At 47.6% G+C, this 12703-nt stretch overlaps 2 protein-coding genes across 7 annotated transcripts in view; both read left to right on the forward strand.

Annotated features, from left to right (window-relative positions):
* Nucleotides 1-9793, forward strand: part of DCUN1D2 (defective in cullin neddylation 1 domain containing 2) — a 36790-nt gene extending 26997 nt beyond the window's left edge. For 5 of the 6 annotated variants that reach the window (XM_017861813.1, XM_017861817.1, XM_017861816.1 and 2 more), the window contains exons 5-7: nt 4545-4627; nt 7459-7555; nt 8757-9609. In XM_017861813.1, coding sequence (XP_017717302.1) covers nt 4545-4627; nt 7459-7555; nt 8757-8836 — 260 coding nt within the window. In that variant the 3' untranslated portion in view covers nt 8837-9609. Of the gene's footprint in view, nt 1-4544; nt 4628-7458; nt 7556-8756 lie in introns of all 6 variants that reach the window. The other variant, XM_017861814.1, reaches the window with a different exon arrangement.
* Nucleotides 4635-7200, forward strand: LOC108521828 (uncharacterized). Its single transcript, XM_017861819.1, has 2 exons — nt 4635-6365; nt 6412-7200. The coding sequence occupies exons 1-2, from the start codon at nt 6031-6033 to the stop codon at nt 6902-6904; spliced, it is 828 nt and encodes a 275-aa protein (XP_017717308.1). The 5' UTR covers nt 4635-6030; the 3' UTR covers nt 6905-7200.
* Nucleotides 9794-12703: the final 2910 nt, after the last annotated feature.

Consider the following 12703-nt stretch of genomic DNA (forward strand, 5'->3'; position numbering starts at 1 on the left):
CGGGAAATGGTTAGATTGTGTGAACGCTTCAAATAGATTATACACGAGTTTTAGAAAAGTTTTTTTGAGGGCTTTTAAAAAACAGAAATAAAACAAGAATAATAATTGTATGACTATAACCCAAAAATAGAGCCATCAGTTTACCGTTTCCAAAGATTACATGGTCTGTCTTGTGAGAAATTAAGGATAAATTGAACAGGTTGAGACAAGTGTCCAACTGTTCCTAGAAAAAGCATGGACTGCCATGGGAACATGGAGCCAAAAGACACAGATTTACCCTTTATTTCCTTCGTGTGTGTGTCTGTGTGTGTGTTTGTGTCTGTTTCTGTGTGTCTCTGTGTGTCTGTATCTGTGTGTGTGTCACTGTGTGTATGTGTGTCTGTGTATCTGTGTCTCTGTGTGTGTGTCTGTGTCTCCATGTGGGTATTTGTGTGTATCTGTGTGTATGTGTGTGTGTCTGTGTGTGTGTGTGAAATTGTACTGTATTTTTATGTAAGATGATGCTTTCCTCTTAACTAGTGGTTAACCTACTAAAGAGGATAAAGTTACTTGGCTCTGTTTTAATGTAAAAAGCAACATAGTTTCATACTGGCTAGAGTCTGGGATCAGTTGGCTTTGGGAATCTTGTGTGTGTGTGTTTTTTAAAAGAGGTAAGGGTCTTGCTCTGTTGCCCAGGCTGGTCTCAAACTCTTGACTTCAAGTGAAGCTCCTCCCTCGGCCTCCTAAAGTGCTGTGATTACAGGTGTGAGCCACTGTGCCCGGCCAGCTTTGAGAATCTTGATGTTTGAGGAGGTCAAGTTTCATGAGAGCTAGCTAATGTTCATGTCTGCCCTAAGGTCCTTTTTTGATAGAGGACCCATCTTCATTATCTAATCCTAAGTGAAGCACCACAAGCATGAATTTTAAATAGTAATGCCTTCTTCTAACATGTTTTCACTTAGGAGATGAGACTTTCTCAAGGTTCTTGAGAAGGAAATAGCTGCTATAAAGATGTAGCCACGAGAGTAGCTGTTGGTCTTGATTTCTACTCTCAAGTTCTGCCATTCTGAGTTGTTGTTTTTGTTGTTGTTGTTGTTACTGTTTTGCAAATGGCTAAGTCCATTAGGACAATATTAAACATTTTTATATAAATAATAAAATTGAAAAAGCGTATATTTACTTCTGATAATGTGATTAACAAACATACAAATCAGGTCCTTCGTAAGAAAAGTTTTTAGGACCAAAACTAACCCAAAGTAACTAGATTTAAATGTATGCCATAAAACTTTGAGTAACTAGATTACATGTATGCCATCAAACTTTATTTTTTCTTCTTCCCCAGGTTCACCTCCATTTCTCAGTGTGAGAGCTTTACATCATTAAGATGAGTTGAATATAGATTTCAATTAATGTTCTTCCTAAGTGATAAGGATGTAGACTTATAAGCAGGACAAGACTAATCATCTTCTTAGCATTTTACTGCGGGTCCCATCGGTAAGGTCTAGAGAGCTGTTCCGTATCTCAGTTACGTGGCACTTTCTGACTCTCTCTTTCTTTCTGATTAAGACTCCAGGGTGTTCAAAACTGAGGAAGTTGGTAATGATGCCTTTGCACACAGGGAATTTAGAGGCGTTTTATTTAAAGTGGGTTTTGTACTCATACGTCTCTTGCTTATCCCATTTTAATAATGATCGACCCGGAAATCTTGCTAGAGCTCCAACTTTAGTAACTTCTGTTTAGGTGGGATTAAACCAGATTTAGAAAAAAATCCTTTGAAAAGTGTTTAGTTATGTGCTTTGCATTTAAACTAATATATTACTTAACATATTAATCTGCTTTTCACATTAGTTTATCTTACATAAATGTAACTGTTCTTTTATTGCCTAAAAGTGATGAACACTGTTCAACATGATTAAAGGAGGTCACTTTATTTATTTATTTTTGAGACGGAGTTTCGCTCTTGTTGCCCAGGCTGGAGTGCAATGGTGCAATCTTGGCTTGGCGCAATCTCTGGCTCCTGGGTTCAAGTGATTCTCCTGCCTCAGCCTCCCGAGTAGCTGGAATTACAAGCATGAGCCACCATCCCCTGCTAATTTTTTATTTTTAGTAGAGACAGGGTTTCAACATGTTGGTCAGGCTGGTCTCAAACTCCTGACCTCAGGTGATCCACCCGCCTCGGCCTCCCAAAGTGCTGGGATTACAGGAGTAAGCCACCTCGCCTGGCCGGTCACTTTAAAAAAGTAGAATTCTGAACCCCTTTATGTACTTGCTGTGTCAAGCATATAAAAAGAAATCGTTATCAAGATTCTGGTGAGCAGAGAATAAATCAGTATTTCACAAACTATGGATTGGAGACAGCCCTGAAACTAAGCATTCATATTCTATTAGACATCTTCAGTAGCAGAGATTTGTATAGAAGTCGTGAAATAATCACCACCTTCCCGTGTGGGAAAAGTGAGGGTGTTGGCTTTGATTGATGCACAGTGTCAATGTGTAGATGTCCTGTTTGATTGATACGCAGTGTTGATGTGTAGATGTCCTGTTTGATACACAGTGTTGATGTGTAGATGTCCTGTTTGATACGCAGTGTTGATGTGCAGATGTCCTGTTTGATACGCAGTGTGGATGTGCAGATGTCGTGTTTGATACGCAGTATCGATGTGTAGATGTCCTGTTTGATTGATACGCAGTGTCGATGTGCAGATGTCCTGTTTGATTGATGCACAGTGTAGATGTCCTGTTGGATTGATACGCAGTGTCGATGTGCAGATGTCCTGTTTGATTGATGCACAGTGTAGATGTCCTGTTGGATTGATACGCAGTGTCGATGTGCAGATGTCCTGTTTGATTGATGCACAGTGTAGATGTCCTGTTTGATTGATACGCAGTGTCGATGTGCAGATGTCCTGTTTGATTGATGCACAGTGTAGATGTCCTGTTGGATTGATACGCAGTGTCGATGTGCAGATGTCCTGTTTGATTGATGCACAGTGTAGATGTCCTGTTTGATTGATACGCAGTGTCGATGTGCAGATGTCCTGTTTGATTGATGCACAGTGTAGATGTCCTGTTGGATTGATACGCAGTGTCGATGTGCAGATGTCCTGTTTGATTGATGCACAGTGTAGATGTCCTGTTTGATTGATACGCAGTGTCGATGTGCAGATGTCCTGTTTGATTGATGCACAGTGTAGATGTCCTGTTGGATTGATACGCAGTGTCGATGTGCAGATGTCCTGTTTGATTGATGCACAGTGTAGATGTCCTGTTTGATTGATACGCAGTGTCGATGTGCAGATGTCCTGTTTGATTGATGCACAGTGTAGATGTCCTGTTGGATTGATACGCAGTGTCGATGTGCAGATGTCCTGTTTGATTGATGCACAGTGTAGATGTCCTGTTGGATTGATACGCAGTGTCGATGTGCAGATGTCCTGTTTGATTGATGCACAGTGTAGATGTCCTGTTGGATTGATACGCAGTGTCGATGTGCAGATGTCCTGTTTGATTGATGCACAGTGTAGATGTCCTGTTGGATTGATACGCAGTGTCGATGTGCAGATGTCCTGTTTGATTGATGCACAGTGTAGATGTCCTGTTGGATTGATACGCAGTGTCGATGTGCAGATGTCCTGTTTGATTGATGCACAGTGTAGATGTCCTGTTGGATTGATACGCAGTGTCGATGTGCAGATGTCCTGTTTGATTGATGCACAGTGTAGATGTCCTGTTGGATTGATACGCAGTGTCGATGTGCAGATGTCCTGTTTGATCGATGCACAGTGTAGATGTCCTGTTGGATTGATATGCAGTGTCGATGTGCAGATGTCCTGTTTGATTGATGCACAGTGTAGATGTCCTGTTTGATTGATATGCAGTGTCGATGTGCAGATGTCCTGTTTGATTGATGCACAGTGTAAATGTTTAGATGTCCTGTTGGATTGATACACAGTGTAGATGTCCTGTTGGATTGATACGCAGTGTCAGTGTGTAGATGTCTTGTATCAGTGAGAACGCTTTCCCTGCTAGGTGCCAATTTAACTTGATGCTTTAGGAACAAATCAGAGCCTCAGAAGGCCTCTGTAATTACTTGTGAAACAGATTCTGTCTAGTTCATATAGTAATAAGGCAGGTCTATTTGGAGAACAATGTGTCCCTTCCTTTCTAAACTGGTCCTTTGGTTTGCAGTTTGACACTCAGGCCAGTGGTCTATTTTTAAAAACAAATGATATGAATTAATAGCATCCAGATCAGGTCATGTTTAAAGAACACCCACTATGTATGGAAATGCAAGTCTCCAAAACTGATTAATTAGGGGGGAATTGTGTGCATATCCAAATAACTTAATATACAAAACCTTTTTAAAGACGTTTCCCCAGATTTATAAAATTAGACTACATACAGTTCTCTGGAGCGCTTCCGTAGAGATTAAGCCTCATGACTCTTGGGTAAGATTGGACATTTTATTGATGAAGTAAATATTGATGTGCTAAGAAGTGGTTGTTTTTTGTGCGGTAGAAAAAGAGAGTGAGATTTACTAACTGCTCTTTCTCTCTTTTTGCCAGACTTAGAAATGGCTGTTGCGTATTGGAAGTTAGTGTTATCTGGAAGGTTTAAGTTTTTAGATCTCTGGAACACGTTCTTACTGGTAAGTGTCTTCCTGCATCTCGCTCTTGTGCTCCCTGTGGAGGGAGGTCAGTAGGTGTGAGGCTGCATGTAATCATCCACCTCAGGCCTCACACATGGAGGTTTTCAGCAGATGAACGTCCCACACAGAGATCCACAGGTCCAGACAAGTTGCCACTTGGCTCTGTCACCTTGCAGGAGACCACAGGGCTGGGATGGGGCTGATCCGGGGCCAACTCAGAATGTGGCTCCTTGGCAGTCACGGAAGCTCCTCTCAGGCTGGGGTTCCTGGAGACTCTGCGACCCCAGCCCAGCAGCCCCCGTGTTGTCTCCTCTGAGGACCTAGACAGTAATTCTCTTTCCACTGGGAACTCCGAATCCTCAACACAGTGCCAGTGCCACACTTCTCTACATTGGTTTGGGTTCCAGAACTTTGGAGTGTATCTGGCGGTGCCAGCCACTGTGTGTGTCTGTGGCCTGAGGCCATTTCTAAGTGTGTCTTACCGTGCTCAGAAGGAAAGGAGGCCTTCGTGGGTCCTCTGGAGAGACACTTTCCTGGCATGGGACAGGGCTGTGTCGTGCCAGCTCGTCTTGCTGGCAGCAGATGCAGCTGTGGGTTGTTGAAAGTGAGTGGTCACAAGCCTGGTGATGGCAGAGATGCCCAGACCTCTTGCCATTCTGTCCATGAAAGTGAAAGAAGTGGTCTTCCAATGCCAACACACAGCCAGGCCAGGACCCGCACCGCCTCCGTTCACCTGACACCGGGTGACACAGACTTTGCCACTTACAAGTCTTGTGGCTTGGGCAAGTCACTTCCACATGCCTCTGCTTCCTCATCTGGGAACGGCATCCAGAGAGCGTGGCAGGCGGGGGGTGGAGCTGTCTGTAGAAGGTGATGTCACTGAGTCCTGCGGGTGGCACCCAGAGAGCATGGCAGGCGGGGAGTGGAGCTGTCTGTGGAAGGTGGTGTCACTCAGTACCACAGGTGGCACCCAGAGAGCATGGCAGGTGGGGACGGAGCTGTCTGTGGAAGGTGGTGTCACTCAGTACTGCGGGTGGCACCCGGAGAGCATGGCAGGCAGGGGGTGGAGCTGTCTGTGAAAGGTGATGTCACTGAGTCCTGCGGGTGGCACCCAGAGAGCATGGCAGGCAGGGGCGGAGCTGTCTGTGGAAGGTGGTGTCACTCAGTACCGCAGGTGGCACCCAGAGAGCGTGGCAGGCAGGGGGCGGAGCTGTCTGTGGAAGGTGATGTCACTAAGTACTGCGGGTGGCACCCGGAGAGCGTGGTAGGCAGGGGGCGGAGCTGTCTGTGGAAGGTGGTGTCACTCAGTACTGCGGGTGGCACCCGGAGAGCATGGCAGGCAGGGGGCGGAGCTGTCTGTGGAAGGTGGTGTCACTCAGTACTGCGGGTGGCACCCGGAGAGCATGGCAGGCGGGGGCGGAGCTGTCTGTGGAAGGTGGTGTCACTCAGTACTGCGGGTGGCACCCGGAGAGCATGGCAGGCAGGGGGCGGAGCTGTCTGTGGAAGGTGGTGTCACTCAGTACTGCGGGTGGCACCCGGAGAGCATGGCAGGCGGGGGCGGAGCTGTCTGTGGAAGGTGGTGTCACTCAGTACTGCGGGTGGCACCCGGAGAGCATGGCAGGCGGGGGCGGAGCTGTCTGTGGAAGGTGGTGTCACTCAGTACTGCGGGTGGCACCCGGAGAGCGTGGCAGGCGGGGGCGGAGCTGTCTGTGGAAGGTGGTGTCACTCAGTACTGCGGGTGGCACCCGGAGAGCATGGCGGGCAGGGGCGGAGCTGTACCGCAGGTGGCACCCGGAGAGCATGGCAGGCGGGGGCGGAGCTGTCTGTGGAAGGTGGTGTCGTTCAGTTCTGCGGGTGGCACCCGGAGAGCATGGCAGGCGGGGAGTGGAGCTGTCTGTGGAAGGTGGTGTCACTCAGTTCTGCGGGTGGCACCCGGAGAGCATGGCAGGCGGGGAGTGGAGCTGTCTGTGGAAGGTGGTGTCACTCAGTTCTGTGGGTGGCACCCGGAGAGCATGGCAGGCGGGGGCGGAGCTGTCTGTGGAAGGTGGTGTCACTCAGTCCTGCGGGTTTGCCGTGGGGAGGCGCCTTTGCAGCTGTGTGTTTCATCACATCATGTGCCAATATTACTTCTCTCAAAATATCCAGAGGTCAGTAATGCTGTGCCCACAGCCCCCTTACGCCTTGCCTGGGTCAAACCTAAGTCCTAGATGTTTCCCAGAGAACCTCACGCTCTTGTGTGTGGAAATGGGGATGAAGGCGCTCACAGTGTCGTCGTAACAGCAGAACACTGGAAAAGCCAGTGACCATCCAAAGGAGAACGGACTAAAAAGTCAGAATATTGGTGCGATGGAGCACAGCTTTGGAGCCATGCAAACAAATGCAAACAAGTCAGCCCGCATACGCTTCAAACGTTGTGCTGAGTGGGGAAAAAACACGTTGCAGAAAACTACATGTAATTCGATAGCAGTTAATGTTTTAAAATGTAAGACAAGCTTATGAGCTGTTCATGAATATATATATATACATGCAGCTGATGGGCAGGTAACGAGATTAAAATGCTGCCCTTCTGTGTGACAAAACAGGAGTTTATAATTGTAATATTTAAAATGTTTTCTTGTTAAATAAGTCACTTTCTATATTTGGACATTGGCATTGTTGTAGCACTTAACATTTATGCAGAACACTATTACTTTTAACAATGTTATTGTACTTGTTCCTAATCAAATTAATGAAGATCATTAATTAAAGATCGCTAGGCCACTAGAATGTATGAGAGTTAAGCTCTGTATTTTAAATCTGGTGGGTTTTTTTTTTTTCTCCTTATATATTAGGAACATCACAAAAGATCAATTCCAAGGGACACCTGGAACCTCCTGCTGGACTTTGGAAACATGATTGCAGATGATATGTCTAACTACGATGAAGAAGGTACCAGAAGTTGTGCTTCAGATGATTGACCGAAATGCTTACACCTGAGAATGTTAACTTTTCCTGCCTCTAAAGTGGTGACCCCGTCACTGAGATGGCGGTGGTGATAATACTACCTACCCCCTTCCTTATTTTCTGTAAATCATACAAAAGAAAAATACGGCTTTATATTTAGTGTAAATCAAGAAGACAGCCCTCTAAGCCAAAGCATTTCAAAATTGGATGTGCAGAGACTCCCATGGTGGAGCCATGGAGTTAGGTGTTCGGAAACCACCACTCCCAGATTCTCAGTCACACATGATGCCTTAGGTCAGTTCCACACTGCACTCTTTAGGCTTCCTCAGAGATTCCAGCTCCTGTCTTCTTACATAAATATATCTCTATGTATTTGTCTCCCCCTGTGTTTAGGACGCTGCATTGGAGGACCTTTGGAGCCTGCTGTGTGCTGGGCACGCTGCCACCTTCGGGAGGGATGGTCTCTGGGTGGAAGGCCTCCCCTCTAGACTCCCACCCACTTTGCTTCCTCCCTGCCCCCTCGGCAGGCAGTGATCTGTTCTGGGCACTGGTGCCGTGCCTTTAACGGGTGGTTTACGTGGCTGTCTGCCTGTTTTAGCTTCTGTTTCTCTGTGTCCTGCACACTTTGCACTGTCCCTAGATCAGAGGCACCCAGTAAATGCTTGTCAAGTGAAAGAAGGGATCATTGAATTTCATTGACAGAAGCACAGCTTCCAGGATTGAGGCAGCAGTGCAGGAGCTCAGAGGGCCCTCGGGGCTGCCGGGGTGGGGAAGGGAAGGGCACGATGGGGTGGTCCCACTGGGGAAGAGCCGCAGGAGGCAGCACTCCCTGCTGGCAAGAATGCCAATGACCTGAGGAATGTGCCTCCTGCTCCGAGTGGGTCCATTTAGCTCCCTTCCTGAGCAGCTGGTGTGACTTCCTGGGGCACTCATGGAGCAAGCAGGGCCACTGTGAGCCCACAGCCCCCTAGACATACTAGCACGCACACACCAGGGCTCCCGACCTGGCTGTGCTAGGGCAAAAGAACTGGGTAACTTGGGCTGGTTCATTCTGTGAAACACAAATGATACGGACCTCAAATCATTTGGGTTCTTGAAATGTAAATGTTGGATTGATATGTGACACAATGCTTTGAAGATAAAAACGGTGCTCTAACGGGTTTTCTGTTTGCTTGCTTTCCTTTAGGAGCTTGGCCTGTTCTTATAGATGATTTTGTAGAATATGCACGGCCAGTAGTGACGGGTGGAAAACACAGCCTTTTCTAGGCAGCAAGTTAAGCAGGAGTAAGATTATGAAATGATTTGTATCCTGCAAGGAGATTTCGGTCAGTTCCTGGGTGCATTGTCACTGATTCCAGAAGTCATTCTTGACCAGCCATGGAACCAGAGGAGCCATCCCATTCTGCTGGAGGACAGCAGCAGCTGCTTTGTGGACACCGCAGGAAGTTCCCCAGGACATGGCTGCTTTGGGATGTTTGGAGATTTGTCATCATAGCTGTTGCCTTAGGAGATTTCTGCATGATTTTTTAGTATTTACAGAACACTAAGGTAGAGCCGTGGCGCCGCCTGTGGGACCGCAGAGCATGCTGCTTTGCTTGCGCCATCAGGCGAACCAGCGGCCGGCCGAACGCCGCCGAATGATGTTGCAGTGCACTGGAAGCACGGCATGTGTCCTCTGCAGGATGCTGCATTTTTATATAAGTCAAAGCTGTTAAGAATGTGCCCTAAAGGAGATGATCTTGTCATAGAGTCTAATGTTTTTTAAAATTGGTGCCAGGAATTCAAGATTTATATTTTTTGAATTATCGAATATCTGGATTTACCAGCTCTGTTTTTGTTTCCATTTTCTCTAGACATACATCTGAAAATCATTTTATGGTTCTCAGTCGCCATGTAGCTTTGCACAGCAACAGCACACATGGCACAATTCCAGCAGAGTTTATCTCACACCGTTTATAATCAGTGGACCCCTCTTAAATGTTATTTGACCTGAGAAACTTCATAAAGTGTGTTTTTAAAAAATATATTTTAGTTACATTTTAAAAGACATTTTTCCATGAAAACATTTCTTTCATGAGTGATGAATTGTAGATTTTAAAATCAAGGCCAGGCACGGTGGCTCACGCCTGTAATCCCAGCACTTTGGGAGGCTGGGGCAGGTGGATTGCCTGAGGTCAGGAGTTCGAGACTAGCCTGGCCAACGTGGTGAAACCCCATCTCTACTAAAAATACAAAAATTAGCCGGGCATAGTGGCACATGCCTGTAATCTGAGCTACTCGGGAGGCTGAGGCAGGAGAATCGCTTGAACCCAGGAGACGGAGGTTACGGTGATTCGAGATTGCACCACTGCACTCCATCCTGGACGACAGTGAGATTCTGTCTCAATAAATTAAAAAATAAATCAATACAATAAAATCGAATGAGTTGGTTTTTTCCACCCTCCTGTGGTGCCCATGGTACCAGCGTCCGAACCTTTGTGCCCCTGTGCACATTCGGAAGCTAAAATGTGCATCGTTGTCCGAAAAAAACCCAACCCCAAAACCTTCATCTGATTGGTGAGCTGAAGTCTGTCTGTGTGCCGTGTTTTCATCTGATTGGTGAGCTGAAGTCTGTCTGTGTGCCGTGTTTTCATCTGATTGGTGAGCTGAAGTCTGTCTGTGTGCCCTGTTTTCATCTGTTTCTCGTGGCCGCCTGGTTGAGGGGTACCCACGAGTGCCGCCCAGGTGTGGAGGGCGTGTGTCGAGTTGTGGACCTCACTGCTGACCCTACCTCACGTGTGCCGAGACCCTCATGTCACAAGCGTGCCTTGCTGCCCCCCTGCAGCACCGTGCAGGACGTGGACCAGCTGGAGATGCTTCCCAGGAGAGAGGAGAGTCGCTGCAGATGATCTAGCTGCGGTGTGAGAGAGCAGAGCCCAGACGCACAGCTGGGTTGGCTTCTGAGAACAGGACTCGCCCTGTGCTTCAGGAACATCTGGTGGCTGAGGTTCGTGAGCTTGGCGGCTACAGGACGAACTGTCGATGCTTCTCAGCAGAGATGGTCACAGAGGGCAGCAGGGACAGGACTGGAAGGGACCTGCAGCCTGGAGACCCCGCCTGGCCCCCGCTGGCTTCTGGTGGTCCAGTGATGGGCAAGTCACAGACCTTCCCCAGGCTCTGCTTCCAGAACTCTTAACGGGAAACTGGGCCTGTCTACCTTTAGAAGTCTTCGATTCTCAGAGAGCATTTGTTTAATACAATAAAAACTGGCTTCAATAAAAACCTCAAAAATGTGAGCACATCTTGGAGGCTTCATGGATTCTTGACATGTAATTGTTCTGTTCAGAAAAGTTTATAGAATTCAGATAATTCTGTATAAATTACGGAGATCCGCAGTACTTTTTTGTTTTTGAGATTTAAAGTTCTGAGATTGTCAATAGATATCAAAATATCACTGGACAAAGGCTTTTCCAGAAATTGTGAGTTTTTTTCTTCTGTTGTATACATTTGAGTCCTGCATGCTGTGAAATGCTGAGAGCAGAAGCATTAAACTGTTTTATCTCGGGTGTGGTTTCCTTTCGATTTCTCTTCGGCTGCAGGGATGCCCGCCTACAGGTGTCAGCCTCAGAGCCCTTGTCCTGGGATGACAGAACAGCCCCCAGCTAGCAACCAGCGGGCAAGCCTGCCCTTCTGTGTGGCCCACCAGCCCTGGCCAGGTAACAGGTCCTCAGGCAGCTTCTGTCATTGCGTTCCCTCTCAGTGGTGCGCTGTGTGCCTGAAGTGGTAGCTCGTGAGGAATTAAGAGATCTCACAATAGGATTTACAGGGGTGTGTGGGAGCGGGAGGGGGGACGTGTGCCAGCACGCACTGCTGGAAACCATCCCTTACCGGAGGCAAACGGCGAAGCACCGGGGTCTAAGGATCATGTGCGACCTGCCCCTTCGCGGTGCACCTGCCAGGCGTTCCGGAACCAACATTGCCAGCTCCTCTCAGTGACATTGTACATGTCATTGTGTTGTTTTAGCTTTAAGTTTATATCCATTTGTGACCTCAGGCTTCATGGGGCCAAGAGTAAACTTCTGATATTTGTTACTGTGTCCACGGTTTCAGGTACAAAGTAGGGGCTCTGCAAATATTTACTGGATAAACTAATTAGCTACCCTTATCCCATCCTGTTTGCTGAGGGAGCCGGGCAGTGCTCTTGGCAAAGGTTTCCGCTGCCTGAGAATTGACTGAAGCGCTCAGCGAGGGGTCTGTGTCACTCCGCTCAACAACACAGGCTTTGGCCCCACAGCGCAGCTCTGCCTAGAATGGGTGGGAGTTTGAACGAAGGGCTGCCCTCCTGTCTGTCCTGTTTGGGTAGGGAACCTGCGTGCATGCTGTTTTTTGTGTTTGGGGTTTTTTTGTTTTGTTTTTGAGACGGAGTTTTGCTCTTGTTGCCCAGGCTGGAGTGCAGTGGCATGATCTTGGCTCACGGCAACCTCCGCCTCCTGGGTTCAAGAGATTCTCCTGCCTCAGCCTCCCGAGTAGCTGGGATTACAGGTGCCCACCACTATGCCTGGCTAATTTTTGTATTTTTAGTAGAGATGGGGTTTCATCATATTGGTCAGGCGGGTCTCAAAATCCTGACCTCAGGTGATCACCTGCCTCGGCATCCCAAAGTGCTGGGATTCCAGGCGTGAGCCACTGGCCAGGCCTGCCTGCTGGTTTTGAAGGACCGTTTGTTTCTGGATCTCAGGATCGTGCTAGCTGGCATGATTTTGTTAATGGCTGGCTCTACCAGCAGACAGTGGAGGATGAGATGAGCTCACTGCTCGAGAACCTCCGGTTTAACAAGTGCTAGTATAACGTCAGACGGTGACTTAAATGCTTCTTGGTGTCTTGCTACATACTACAAGTTTCGTGGGTTTTTTTGTTTGTTTGTTTTGTTTTGTTTGTTTGTTTTGAGACGGAGTCTCGCTCTGTCTCCCAGGCTGGAGTGCAGTGGTGCGATCTCAGCTCACTGCAAGCTCCGCCTCCTGGGTTCCCGCCATTCTCCTGCCTCAGCCTCCCGAGTAGCTGGGACTACAGGCGCCCGCCACCTCGCCCGGCTAGATTTTTTTGTATTTTTTAGTAGAGACGGGGTTTCACCATGTTAGCCAGGATGGTTTCGAT

This window comes from Rhinopithecus bieti, unplaced genomic scaffold (assembly GCF_001698545.2).
Source record: "Rhinopithecus bieti isolate Rb0 unplaced genomic scaffold, ASM169854v2 scaffold_62034, whole genome shotgun sequence".
Classification (NCBI taxonomy): domain Eukaryota; kingdom Metazoa; phylum Chordata; class Mammalia; order Primates; family Cercopithecidae; genus Rhinopithecus; species Rhinopithecus bieti.